We start from the raw sequence: 14,312 nt of genomic DNA, 5'->3' as shown, positions 1-14,312 counted from the left end.
TGAGGGGAAAGTGACACGTGAAGACAGAGCTTAATATTATTTCCAAACCCCCCTCCTCACTACCGCCGCCATCTCCTTCCACCCAACAAAGAGAGAAGCAGGGCGTCAGGGATTTACTAATTTCAAATTTTGCTGCTGATTGAGTGGAAAAAATAACCCCCTCGGACCTTGTTCTGCTTAATTACATTTTACAGTAGCAAAGGCAACTTGAAAGACAAGAGCTTGATTTGACGACGCGAACCTCTCAGCGTACTGAGTGCGCGAGGCTGGTTAAGGTGTGTGTGCACGCACTGGGATGGGGAGTTGGTGGTGGTGGTGAAGGGGGGGGAAGGGGGTCATCAATTATCCTTTGATTTCAAAAAGGAACATTTTCCCAGATTAATATGTCTGACTGCTATCTAAATCATTGAAACTCCCAATGAGATGCCATTTTCTCTTACATGAATCACGTTGAGGGGAAGTCATTCACACTCAGCCTGTCTTCGCCCCCCTCACCACCCACCCCCATGCTCTGACCACAGAAGTCTCTGGTCTCTCCACTGTTGTGTGGAATTTGGCATGGTGCTAATTTGAGTGCTACTAATGTAGCAGAACGCGAGACATCAAGGAGCGTTCAAAAGCCTCACAACCTGGCTGCTGTGAGAGACACTAAATGGTGCCTTATTCTCTTCCCCCTCCTCATTTCTGAGATGAATTTGTACGAGCCTGTTTCTGCATTAAGCTTTGTCAAACGCCTTTTCTTCTCCCTCATCTGCTCCTTACAATCTGAGAGGGGAGAAAGAGTGGAGTGAAGAAAAAAAAAAGAAGACAGCGCGGGTGCAGTATCTTTAAAAAGCTTGCACATCTTGCATGGATTTAGACTTTACACGGCTAGCTACCACAATTTCTAGAAAGATCAATTATGACGTGACTCAGAGCAGGCCTGAGGGAGCTGCCAGGCTCCATACTCCAAAAACGTGCTCCACCCTCTCCTCCGCTGACGACTCAAAACAAAACCGGAGCAACAGAGCGGGAGTGAACGGGAGGGGAAGCAGGGGGAGGGAAGGAGGGGAACGGGGGTATTTTCAGTTTCAGTTACATCGATGACTCAAATATTCCACCAGCTTCAAAATCTCCTCGCTGAAGTAGAAGTTCCACAGGAAACTCACTTGTTTGAAATTCAACGGCAGGCGCGCAGACATGCACATGCGCACATTTGGGCACATATACACAAGAGGCATACACATGCAAAACGGCAGACGTAGAGTCAACCACACACACCAAATAAATACACCGACGCGCCCAGTGCTACAGTCAGAGATGAGGATCTGGGGCCTCATTACAGAAAGTTCCTCAGTCTGAAATCCTGTCTTATCTCAGTTTAGGATCACGAGCATTACAGAAACATGTTCCGAACTGCATTTGGGAAAAAATCCTATCAGGAATGTAGCTATTACAAACAAATCCTAACTTTAGAATTTCCTCAATTAGGAATCTATGTTAGGATGGCTTAGACCCTATCCTAAATTCAAATAACTGCTAAAATTAGCAACACCAATGTTGTTAGGTCTGTACGGCAATGAAGACTGACAACAACATGAACACTGAAATATGATGAAAAGGCAACTCAACTATATGATGATGCTTTAAGTTTGCTGGACCATGTATTAAATGGGAAAACTGAGTGACAGGACTTTGAATTTGATCAACGTACAGCTTCCATTCAAATTCTTATCCTGGACCAATAATTGATCCTTCCTGGTTCCCACCAATAAATGTCAATGAATAAATAATGCTACACGATAAACAGAAGGCTTCAAACAGACCCTGTGATCTGTGATTGGCAGTGTCTGATACGGCTTACTGTGATTGGTGATCAGCACAAAAAATTCTCATTGGAACACCCTTACTATTTTAGGAGTCATTTATATCCTTTTAATGCAACATAATTAGCTACTAAGGTATCAAATAATTGTAGAGGAATGACAGTACGTTTTAAATTCAGTGGGGTGGATGTATAAATTGACATACAATGGGAATAACCATGTTAAGCAGTTGAGTTCAGTACTTGAAAAGATTAGTTGCTTCCATCCTTACTTCACTGTTTGTAATTTACACAACACATAGACAGATCAACCAAACCAAGCTTCATTTATCTTTTGTACCTTATGCTGGCTGTCTGTTTAGCACAGAAGGTGAGTTAGGTGGACATGTTTACCAGCTCCCTAACCAATGCCACACAAGACAGTGTCGGTGCCTTTCACAAGCCACTCACAGAGAGCGAGAGAGAGAAAAAAAAATCAGCCAGTTCAAATGAGAGCAGCGCAGGGGGGATTACTTGGCCTCTAACAGGGTTTTGGCTCCAACATTAAGGTTAAAACCCTTTTCTATTACTGGGATCTCTGCTGATGTTGCCCCCGCCAGCCCCGACCCCCTCGAGCTTCCAGCTCCTTGCCCCCTTCGTGTTTGCAGGTTCAGTGCCTCTCTGCTAGGTCATTCTGTCAGGCCCCCTGATCAGTGGAGGGTGACCGGGGACCAGGGGATGGCTCCCGTCCAGACTCTGCAGACAGCCACAACCGACACAGGCCCCGGCTAGTGCAGTGCACCCCCCTGCCACCGCCTCCACCTCCTCTCTCTCAGGCTAGAGCTAAAATCGATACGGGCGTCTCCGTGTTTAAAAAGCCACTCAGAGGCAGACGAGCACCTCTGTCCCAAAGGCTGATCTCTCAGCTTAAGGCCTTGATTGGCATCCCGAAGATGCGAGGCGCTGACCCACAGCTGTCCCATTAGCAGAGGGTTAATGCCGAGATTGATACTGAGCAAATAAAGGAACTAGATGTGGGGGTATTTTGATAGACTGCCTATCCCCTCTCTGACCTGGAGACAGACCTCAGCTGTATTTTGGCTTTTAGGGAGTGGTAGCTACTCCACACAGCGACCTACTCAATGATGATTGACGTGACACAACAGATAAACATTAGTCACTGCCATCAGTGAATGTCATCTTATTTGCCAACAGGCTGTTGGCAGTCAACAGTCAACAAAGCAAATGTCAGGCAATAAATCGGTGCATCCCTACTTGTGAAATATGATTGATGATAGGATGCATCGTTATAGATTCAACTAACCAACTACAATATTATATCACTGCTTCCCAGAGGTGGAAAGTAACTAATTACAAATTCTTTGTTACTGCAAACATCTGTACTTTCTACTGCTTACATTTTCAAAGCAGACTTGCTACCTTCCCAACATCAAGACTGATATTAAAGTAAAAAGATGGGAAAATCACGCATAGAAAAGGCGATTCCTTGGTGTATCCTTCAGTGCATATCACACATAAAATGACAAAAACAAGAACAAAAAGACCTTATGCGAAAAACGACATGTAACAAGACAAAAACAGCGTAACAAATGAAACATGACAAAAGATTACATAAGATGTACCATGACAAAAAAGATGAAAAACAACAAATACATACAAAAACAGATAGCCAGGGAGACAAGCACAGAGAAAAGGTGAAGAACAGCTAACAGAAATGTCCTTCAGAGGTCTACTTTTTACTTTTATACTTTGAGTATATTCCAAAGCCTGTACCCTTTCACTTTTACTTGAGGACAGAAGTTGAGTACTCTAAGTACTTCTAAGTTTACTAGAGTCTTTTCTGTACTTCTACTTGATTAAAGAATGTGTGTACTGTTGCTACCTCTGCTGCATCCATGTAAATACACATGTATGTACTTAGACATTACAAAAACTTTAGATGTAGGGCTTTTCTTTTAGGGACTTTACTGGAGTTTTGCCACTTTCTTTCTAGTAAAACATGTGAATAATTATTCTACCAGTGCAGATGTGCTGCACAAGAACCATTTAGACACAAAGGTCAATTGGTGTTAAAATGACTTTGAAGGATTACTCTTAATATCCAAATTCACTGCAAAAATGCACTCTTCCTCCACAATCAAAGTCCATATATGTTGCCTTGTATCTAACACAAGCACTTAAAAGACTGCAGTCCATGAATTGAGGTACGCATATCTAATCATCTGGCTCAAGTATTTTGAATATCTAAAAAAAAAAAAAATTAACAGTGAATAGGCTCGGGCACTTCGGGTAAAATATGCTAATTAACACACTTGAAATTTCCCATATGAAATCTATCTGCACCAAGACAATGAGAAAATAATTACAACAGAGGTAGAATTACAATGGCCATTTTAATCAACCCCTACACTAGCATTTCACCCTATTTATACAGTTTTTGATTCCATGACCCACTGGTAAGTAATCACTTGAAAATTATGGTTCAGTTTATAATAGGTCTACGCTTTAGACACATTATTTCTGCAGAGACAGGGCTCAGAGGATTACAATAAAGATATGAATCTTGCATAACAACAATCACCATGCACTTCCTATAGCTGAAGAAAAAAAAACATTCTGGGAAAAGAAAACTGGCATGAGGTTAAAAAGTCTCCAAGTACTTAAGTAACTTTGGAATATACATGAGGAGAAGTGTGACAGTCGGAGAATGTTGATTCCACACTTGGGCAGCAGAAAATACTTCAGTGCTGATGATGAAAATGATGATGAGGAGGCACTTGCCCTTTATTTCATCTCAGTCTTAACTCTCCAACTGTCTAGCATCATAACGCTTTATAGCTTTGTATATAAATCTTAATTGTTGCACTGTCAAGGAATCTTTTCTTGCAAGTATGAGATACTCTCCATTTAAACAATCCCTTTTACTGCATTTATTAGGGGTCACAAATTCACTTCCAAAAGGTCAATTCTGCGCACAGGTAATAACCTTGAAGGTGTGCCACTAAAGAGCCCAATCAGGGATTCACACAAAGGCCACACTAATGTCTTTCTTTAAAAAAAGAGAGTCATGTTATTTGACCTTCCTTTCTCACTACAGAATTTCACTGAGATAAAAAAAAACAGACCTGTTCCACGGAAGCTAGTAAGGTCATCTTTATCAACCACAGAAGCATTAAAAGGTAAAAAAAAAAAAAAAAAGTATTTGACAATCCTGTGAATAATGTGACGATTAAACTCCTAAAACTGGTGCTGGGTGGTAGCAATTTATTCCAAGGCAGGGGCTGGAGAGCCAAGGCCCTGTTTGCAGGAGATATCAGCTGCTTGAAAACCCAGAACGGTCTCTTGAGGAATGTCTGTCTCCCCCACAAGATTCTCCCTCCTCCCCCAGGATGGCGGAGCCACAGAGGAACCGTTCACTGACAACGGCCTTACAGGAAGGGCAGAATTGTACTTTTTTTTTTTTTTGTCTAACAAGGCGCAGTGGTTGGCAATCCTAGGAACCACGGCTCTTCAACTTTTTTTTCCCCCCATCGTGAGAATTTATGAAAGTTAAGCTCAAAATGATAATTTCAGCTTTTTAGGTCACAACTGATGACTAACTGTGTGGTTACGAGGGCTGAGAAGATGTGATTATTGATACTACCACGATACCTGGGTGTCGATTCTATATGTGACTGTATAAATATTGATTCAATATTATGATTTATTGCTATATCATGGCAAAAAGTTGAATCATACACTGTCATAGAGACTGTATACATTTCCTATGTATGCTATATATATTTTCCTATAGCTGCTGACTTCACATTTCTATCTCAGTCTGTTGTTCTGGCTTCACACTGACCAGCAACAGCAACCTCAAAGGGTCAAACTTCACTGTTTCAAAGTTTCATTTCATATGTAAAAGGTGTTCATTTAATGGCTCTTTTTGCTGTGTGCAGTTTTCAGGGGCTCTATTTATTTAGCCCATTTTATTTTATTAGAATTTTCTTACTGCACTAGGTTGATGAGCAGGAACAGCTTACTAACTTACTTTGAAAAGTCTTCTTTTACGTGCAGTATAGAGTATGATTTGACTTTTTCCTGTGGCCTAGAGTTAAAAAAGCAAACAAAATCATGACAAACTGCAATACTTGTAGAACTGCAATACTTCAGAATCATAACATATATAGGTGTATCATCCCAGCCCTAGTGGTTACTCTGTGTTTCATGTACTCTCCTGAATATGCATACTATGTTCCATGAAGAAGAACAGCTTTAAGTTAATGTGGAACCGCTGCCATGTTTACCTTTCTGCTTTAAGGGGAACCCACTGGTTAGAAAGACAACTTGTCAAAACAATGTTATCATAAGTGAAATAGGATACATGTTGTTATTACAACATCACAATAGGCTTCCTCTTGTTGTGAAAAGTCACCATCCAAATACTGTACACAAGCCTTAAATCAGACATCACGCAGGGGGGAAAAACAGCGAGGGCCAGGATGTAGGCAGGCAGATGATTTCATATTGATTTCCTGTTTCTGCAGGGAAGAGGCCTCTCAATTACCCCTGCCAGCGAGTAATCTGATTGGTCACCCTCAACAAACAAAACCACGGAGAGACCATGACACAAATAGGTTAACTTGAGAGGCCATAAATGGAAGAATTTCCAACACAAAACAGACATGAGTAGGTTTAATTCTCACAAATATTATCAAAGAACAAATTTGGGGTTTTGCCTTTATTTGACATGACTATTTTATGTTCTTTTAACTCAAAAAAGACGCAGCATATCTACAATTCCCTTACCAAACAGTCGTGTGTGTGTGTGAGAGAGAGAAACAGAGTATGTGTGGATGTTAAGAGGGGGGTGACATCAATTACAACGCAAAACTGTTGTCACAGGGGCTTATCTGCTGAGATGAAAGAAAAGCATGCCTCCCTCCAGAAGTGCAATACTCCACACACCTGCCAAGCTAGAAAGACCTCTTGACAGAAAATCTTTTTCTTTTTCTTTTTTTATTCTGCAACTGAATCTCTTTTCCTCGCTGATTCAGTAAACAAGCCACTGGCAACTCATTAAGCTTAATACCAAAAAAAAAAAAAAAGCAGGAAAAGGCGCCCTGGAAAAGTTAACAACCTAGAAACAAAAGAACTGTTGTGTCAAACGCAAACACAATCCTTATTATAGCTAGGCACTTACATGGATGGAAGCAATCAGCTGCTATTAGCCTTTGCTGACACGTCTCACTCTTCTTAAGAACAATAAAACACACACACACAAAGCTTTTAGCCGGTTTCCTTGTGCGACCTGCAATCCATAGCTCAGTATCAAGTCATTTCGCTGAACAAGAGTGCATCTAGACTCAATTAGACCTGCTAATAACTCAAGCAGTTCAATGCCAAATAATTGTTTTGTAAAACCTCCCGGTGTCAGGACATTTGCATAAAACAATGTGATCACTTCAGAGTTTCAATACAGGTTTCATAAGTTATAAAATCAGATTATAAAATGCAGAAATAAGCCAGGCATCACTTTAAAACCTAAACCCATGTTGTGTATATATACTCCTGCAACATTGTCTTAGTCTGAAAGCTGAATGACACTAGATTATTTCAATTTCAATGCAGATTTAATAAGTTACAAAATCAGATTATAAAATGCAGAAAAAAAGCCAACCATCATTTTAAAATATAAACCCTATATTAGTGGTATGTTAGAATAGTGTTAAGGTCAATATTCTCCTGCAATTTTGTCTTAGTTGGCTTAGCTGCATGACTCTGAAGCCACTGTCCAACAGAAAAACGCCTCTAGCAGCTGGCACAAGCGCTCTCCAATAGGTAAATGTTTGGTACGGGGTTAAAAACATTGCGGCTAAGATGCAATCAGTGCGTTAAAACAGGCGATGCCAGAACCACAAACAGGATTTCCTCACTTCCAAAACAGAGGGCTGAGGGTTGGAAGGAGAAGCAGAAATGGAGAACCGAAGCCAAGTCTCGGTTATTATGGCGGAATGAGAGCAGAGTGCATGCGTGTTGCCACTCACTCGCCAAGAGACCTCACTGCTATCTTGATATTATTTTAATTGGAAACACTGAAGCTAATATTGTTGTTGGCCAACTGAACGCGCCTCATGCATGTACACTGTGCAACTGTCATAACAACTATTCTTGACAGTTGGGGTATGTTTATATAAAAGGATGTAATTATAACCATAATAGGTTAAATAAAACATTGATAAACAGCAGTTAAAGGGATAGTTTTATTATTTGAAGTTGGGTTGTACTGTATGAGGTGTTTACCCATAGTCAATGTTCTACCTAGGGCTGTGACAACAACCACATTACCAGAGTCAGTCTCATGTTGAGATCAGGGCATTGGTCTATTAATACACATAAGATCGGTGCTGTCAGGAACACAGCCTCTGACTGGTTGATAAGTCAGGAACACAGCCTCTGCTTGGTCGACAGTCTCAACACAAGACATCTTCCGATTTATCATTACAGATTTATTTTACAATCTATCCATAAAAGACACTGGAATTCAAGGCTGGATTATGAAGCATTTAAAAGGGATATCATCACTCCAGAGCCAAGCTTGTAAAGGTACAATGCTAGCATTAGTATTAGCCTTTCCTGCTCAGCTTGCCTGGGAGCTAACCCCGTCACTTTTCCAGCTGTTGAGAAATAGCAGACAAGGCTTTTCTTGGCGATGAGAAGCTGCAGCGATTATTAACTGACACACCGTAGCCTGTACTGTATATTTACTGCCAGACTGACAAGTTACTGCTAAGTTTAAAGTTTCTGCTCGTCTATGAGCAGCACCAACACTCAGTCTGCTGCTTGCTCTCCCTCACTTGCACACCACACACACTTATGCCCTGGCCTATTCCTTAAAGGAGCCACACTACGCTTATGACGGTATGTTTCAATAAAGTCCATTCTAACCCTAACCCAGTGTTCCCCAACCCTGGTCCTCACGGCCCACTGTCCTGCATGTTTTAGATGTTTCCCTGCTCCAACACACCCGATTCACATGATCAGCTCGTCATCAAGCCTCTGCAGAAGCAACCTGATCATTTGAATCAGGTGTGTTGGAGCAGGGAAACATCTAAAACATGCAGGACAGTGGACCTTGAGGACCAGGGTTGGGGAACACTGCCCTAACCAGCCAAACTCCATTGGCAAAAAAAAGTCACTTTACCTTGCAGAGCACAGGAATTGCTGGTCTACTGCACCCTCAATCATTTAGCGTGGTTGTGTTATTGTGTGACATAGATGTTTTAAAGGATTATTTTTGATTCACCAAAGTCACAGACAAACAAAATCGAGGCAGCCGTACACCAGCAGCTCCAAGGTAAAATCACTGTTTTTGCCAAGGAGTCTGGTCACTTTAGACAGAGTGATATTTGACTTACAGGCAGTTTCCCATCTGAAAGGGCTTTCTAATAGCAAGGTAAAGTGGTGAAAATCCTGTAAATAGATCATACACTTTAGGTGGGTCTTTTTTGGGGTAGCTGAAATATGTTTTTTTCTGCTGTCCTTGTCCACAGCAGTACATTCTTTAGCTCCTGTGCTCATACTACTCTGTTCTTTTCCAAACAGGGGGCGTACTGGTCACCATCTACTGCAGGTAAAATAATGACTATCAATAAGTAGCTCATACAAGCCCACTTATATTAATCTGAAGTATCCCTTTAATTTGACCATCTGACTAAAGAAGCGAAATATGTTAATCATTTTTACTCCCTCCAATTAAACGGTTCATTGTTGTTTATCATTAAAAATAACACTAAGATATCCTGCTGTCCGCCCACAGCTTTCCCAGGTCATTAAAACTTACTTCTTACAGGCCCACAATAATTAGCCTTCTCCTCGGTCACGTGACTTTGTCCTTCAGTGGCTGGTTTCCTGGGAGACGGTGTTCTTCCTGATGATTCACTGTCACAAGCATCTAGGATCATAAACATTTAAAGTTAAACAAGGTTGAGGAAGGAAAACCTGTCGAACACAAAGTTGAGCAGCAAAATATTATGCTGCGCAGTGACCAACAAAGAGAGCTTCAGCTGTTTACTTTAACGTTATCCTATTACAACTGTTCTAAATTAACGTGTATTACGGCCATTCCTCCAAAAACAGATGTAAACTTACACTACAGGGTCAGCCACAGTGGACAGAATATCAGGGACAGCTGGAGGAGCCAGAGGTGCAGAGGCCGCTCGGCCTATTTTTGCCAGAAAAAGCACAGGCCGCTGGCAAATGGTTGCACAACATGGTGGGGCGGTTCAGGTAAAGGCCTTGCCAGAGCTCTGGATCTCATTTTCTCTCCTTGTGCTCCCGGGTGTGCTCTACCTGCCAAGCTTCTTCCCGCTGCCATAAAGGCTGCATTCATCTAAATTGGAAAAAGTATGTGGGCAAAAACTCCCAGCCTGATAGCTGTGCAAAAACACGAGAGACAGCTCCACTCATCTCTCTCTAAGCCGTGTCTTCTGGCTTCTTGACTTCAAGACTCGCTGACGCTTTGCTCATTGCACACTGCTGCTTTGTTCAGTAAATAAACCTTCCACAATGACTTTATTCACTGGTCTGGTGCCAGATGCCTGCTCATAGCCCTCAGTTTTTCTCACAGCCTGCAAGATTCACAGTAACATACTGTGTCTTCTTGAGACGCTTTTGCTACAATTCTGAGCAAAAAGGGTGAAGGATGATTCAGCAAAAGTGAGCAATCACATTTGATGAGTTTGTTCCACTGCTAATTTCTTCTCTTAGACAGCCACAGCTCTATGACAGTCAACTAAACATCTTTAGTTTGTGGACAAAACTTTTTAAGGAGGCGAAATAATTTGCAGAATTACGCCGTTTACACTGTTAATTTTAACATCCTGTGTCTTCTTCAGCCACTTTTGCTGCGATTCTGGAGCAAGAAGAGTGAAGGATGATTCTGCAAAACCCAGCAATCACGTTTAGCAAAGCTTGATGCGTTTGTTCCACTGCTACAACACTCTCTGTTTGTAAGCAGTGATGGATGAGGGGAGCGGGACGGATGGGCGCAGGCCAGCAGCCCTAGATAGATGTGGCACATATCTCAGCTTGGAGCTGATGTATGGCAGCGGCAGTTGCGTTAGCAGCAGTACTGTGTGATGCATCGCAGTATTTAGTGATCACAGTTAGAAATAAATTGGTCTATTCTCAGTACATCCACAGTCCCCAGAGAGGGGAAATCCAGTCTTAACTGTGAGTGCCTTTGAAGGTCCAGCGAAAATCCATTCGCAATCCAGCAGCCCCAGTGATTGCTTACTTTGTCCTACTTTGCTATTTTTTGACAGTGCCATAATGATGCTTGGTATAAATAGGATGGTTAACGGTTCATTGCTTGTTTGAAGAAAAATGAAAAGGGGGTGTGGGGGTAAGCTTATTTTACATGTGATAATCTTAGGGGCAACTAGAAAGTTAATTAAAAACTATAATTGGCTGTGGTTGCTGTTAATAGTCACCAGGGCGTTTCTTCAGACTTTATTGAGGGAAAAAAAAGCAAAAACATTATCAAGGCTTAACACTGGAGCACAGATACTGATGGATCCTAAAAGTCACAAGAATGTAATTTAAAAAGACAAGGCTGATACTGTCCCAAGCAGGCCGATAAATGCTGATATGCACTCATTGACTCGTTTTCTATACGTGGCCTTCACTCTTGTTTTCTCCCATGTTTGACAGTGCAAGCAACATGAGTTCTTGACAAAATATGTCACCGTTATTTATAGCTCTGTTTCAGAGCTGGTGCACTGGCAGCATCGAGAGAAAAAACACTTCATGGACACTCACAACAGAGAACTTCATGTCCACATGAGTTGTGTATTATGTAGCAGGGTCACGAAGTGCTTCAACTGACACGTTCATGGTTGGTGGACAAAAGGATATGGAGAATTATGTCACTGGGAAACACTCATTTACATTTCTCACCCTTTTCACCGTCCTCCACCCTTTAACAAACCAAACAATTTATCAATTAATTGAGAAAATGAACAACAGATTAAGGAAAGGACAAGGAAAATAATCATTAGTTGCAGGCCTAGCCTTCTTCATTGGGCACATATTTGGTTTGTGGACCACAAGAAGCTGTAGAATTATGTTATTTGATGTGAGCCAGTGCAGAACCTGACATATTTACACTTTGGGGGTGATGTCCTCTCACTATTTGACCTATTAATGAAGTACAATTTAAATGATATCAAGCTGAAATGATTAGTTGATGAATAGATTAGTTGTCAAGCAGCATCACAAAATATTCTGATGATCAATTAATCAATTCCCCTCTACATCCAATCCAAAGACCAGTCTGAAAACCAGTCCTCCATGACAGAAAACTGTATATCTTTGGTTTGTAGACAAAACAAGACATTTACGAAGATCACACTGGGCTTTAGGAAGCAGTGGTCAACATTTTTACATCTCATGATATTTTATGGACTAAACAAGTCACTGCTTAATTGAGTAAAGAATCAAAATAAATGTTATTTGCAGACCCAGCTTTGACAGACACATTTTTAGCTTGTGGACGACAAGGACTTGCAAAATTATGTTTTCAAATGTGAACCAGTGCAGGGCTGGACATATTTACAATTTGAAAGGTAGCATCTTTTTTCTATCCTACCACTTAATGACGTTAAATTATATCGTGTTAAAGGACTACAACTGCAATGACTAGCTGTCAACTATTAAATTATTTCGCAACTATTCTGATACTCAATTTGACCACTCTCTCTGGCATTTTTTTTAAAGAAAAATGTCCAAATTCTCTGATTTGAGCTTCTCTAATGTGAATATTTTTCAGGGTTCTTTAACCATCTGTGCCAATAAACTGAATATCTTTGGGGTGTGGGCAAAACAAGACATTTTTCAGCATTTCTGACACTCAACGGACCAAAAACTAATCAAGAAAATGGTTGACGGATTCACTGACAATTAAAATAATCATCAGTGGCAGCCTTCGCTTTGAAAGCCACATTTTTGTGTTGTGAGCAAACCATGAGATTTTGCAGAATTATGCTGTTAGATGTGAACCAGTGGAGGGGATGCAATGTCTTTTCACTATCCTACCGGTTGAAAAAAAATATTAGTTAAGTGGTGGACCTCTGAGACCCTGTCATGCCCCCAGGGGAGACCCCACTTAGCCCAGGTCATCCTAAATTTAACTTTTATTTTTCCCCTCTGCTATTTCTGCGTGCCCTTTCTTACCTTGTGAGGCTGACAGCAGGGGACTTGTCTCTTGCTGGGGGCCCTTCTCTGGCCCCGCCGGCCCGTCCGGAGGAAAGACGGTCTCCTTGGACATGAGACAGTCGTCTTTTTGGGGGACACACGCGGCAGAAGAAAGACGTTCCTCCCTTTCCTCAGCCCTCAGCGCTGCGAAAACCAATGTCTCACCATCAGCACACGCTTGAAGACACAAAGCCACGGCGTGTGGGTCATTACTCAACTTGAGAAAGTCGTCTGCTTATTCACACGCCGAGAAAGTGACGTCGAGCTGCAGTAAAACTTAGTGGAAATTTCCCTTCTCTCGCTTTTTACATGGACTTGCTGAAAGACTACATGTGCAGCCCATTAGTTCACACACTCCCCTTTTCTTTATCAAACAGGACGCTGTTTATAGATATTTTGTTTATGTAGCATAACTTACCTTTCAAACATGACAACTCCCTCGCTTCAAATCTGAATTATTCCCATCCTTCCTTCCTGCAACTCTTTCGCAGAGACGTTGGGGAAAGAGGAAAAAAAAAGACAAACAGAGTGAAAGAGAGTCCAAAACTTTTCCGGTAACTTTTAGTTGACAGTGTGTCCCAGTCCCACTTTGTCCAGATGTTTGACGCATCAAAAAATGATCAATAATAATCCTCCCGACGCCTTCGACGCTCAGTGGCGGTAGTTTTTTGCTGAGGATAGTTGTGTCTAAACATTTTCATCATATCCGGATTCCTGTAGTGCAGCCAGTCAAGCCGCTCTTCTTTCCCTGTGCCTCCCTTGGCGGCAGAGAAGTGAACAAAGCCCTCCCTGAACATGTGTGCGCAAAAATAAACTCAAGACAAACTGGAAAACAAAATTAAACATGAAAAAAAAAAAAAGTTAGCCTATTTGATATTTTTTATGATGTACATAAACTTTTAAAAGTAAATATCTGTCAGCATATCATTTTCAGTGGAGCCAACTTTGGAACTAAAAAAATAAATGTAAAAAAGTTACATGCATGTTTCAACTAACTTCCTCATCACGTGGCTGCTCAGTTGTCATGGAGATGGTTTGTTATCAGGTGACCTAAAAGTGAAATTTCGGTCACGTGATAACAGGAACTTTATTTAGAGAAAAACCACAGGATGTAGTTGAAAGCCTCAGAAAAATTACAACTTCCACCTTGTGTTGATGTTATTCTATTTATTTATATACATATATATTATCAATTTATTCTATTTATATATATATATATATATATATATATATATATATATAATTTGTCAAACTATTATTTCCAACTAAA

General features: G+C 41.1%; 1 protein-coding gene across 2 annotated transcripts in view; it reads right to left on the bottom strand.

The window, feature by feature from the left end:
* mdfic (MyoD family inhibitor domain containing) overlaps positions 1-13,868 on the bottom strand; it is a 30,830-nt gene extending 16,962 nt beyond the window's left edge. The window contains exons 1-3 of one of the 2 annotated variants that reach the window (XM_084711439.1): positions 13,461-13,868; positions 13,022-13,219; positions 9,630-9,740 (exon numbers count right to left, since the gene is read on the bottom strand). In XM_084711439.1, the coding sequence (XP_084567565.1) occupies positions 9,630-9,740; positions 13,022-13,115 (205 nt within the window). In that variant the 5' untranslated portion in view covers positions 13,116-13,219; positions 13,461-13,868. The remainder of the gene's footprint in view (positions 1-9,629; positions 9,741-13,021; positions 13,220-13,460) is intronic. The other variant, XM_084711438.1, reaches the window with a different exon arrangement.
* Between the last annotated feature and the right edge of the window lie 444 nt (positions 13,869-14,312).

This window comes from Lutjanus erythropterus, chromosome 22 (genome assembly GCF_056507025.1).
Source record: "Lutjanus erythropterus isolate fLutEry1 chromosome 22, fLutEry1.hap2, whole genome shotgun sequence".
NCBI classification, from domain to species: Eukaryota; Metazoa; Chordata; class Actinopteri; order Lutjaniformes; family Lutjanidae; genus Lutjanus; species Lutjanus erythropterus.
This window is presented reverse-complemented; position numbering and strand designations above follow the sequence as displayed.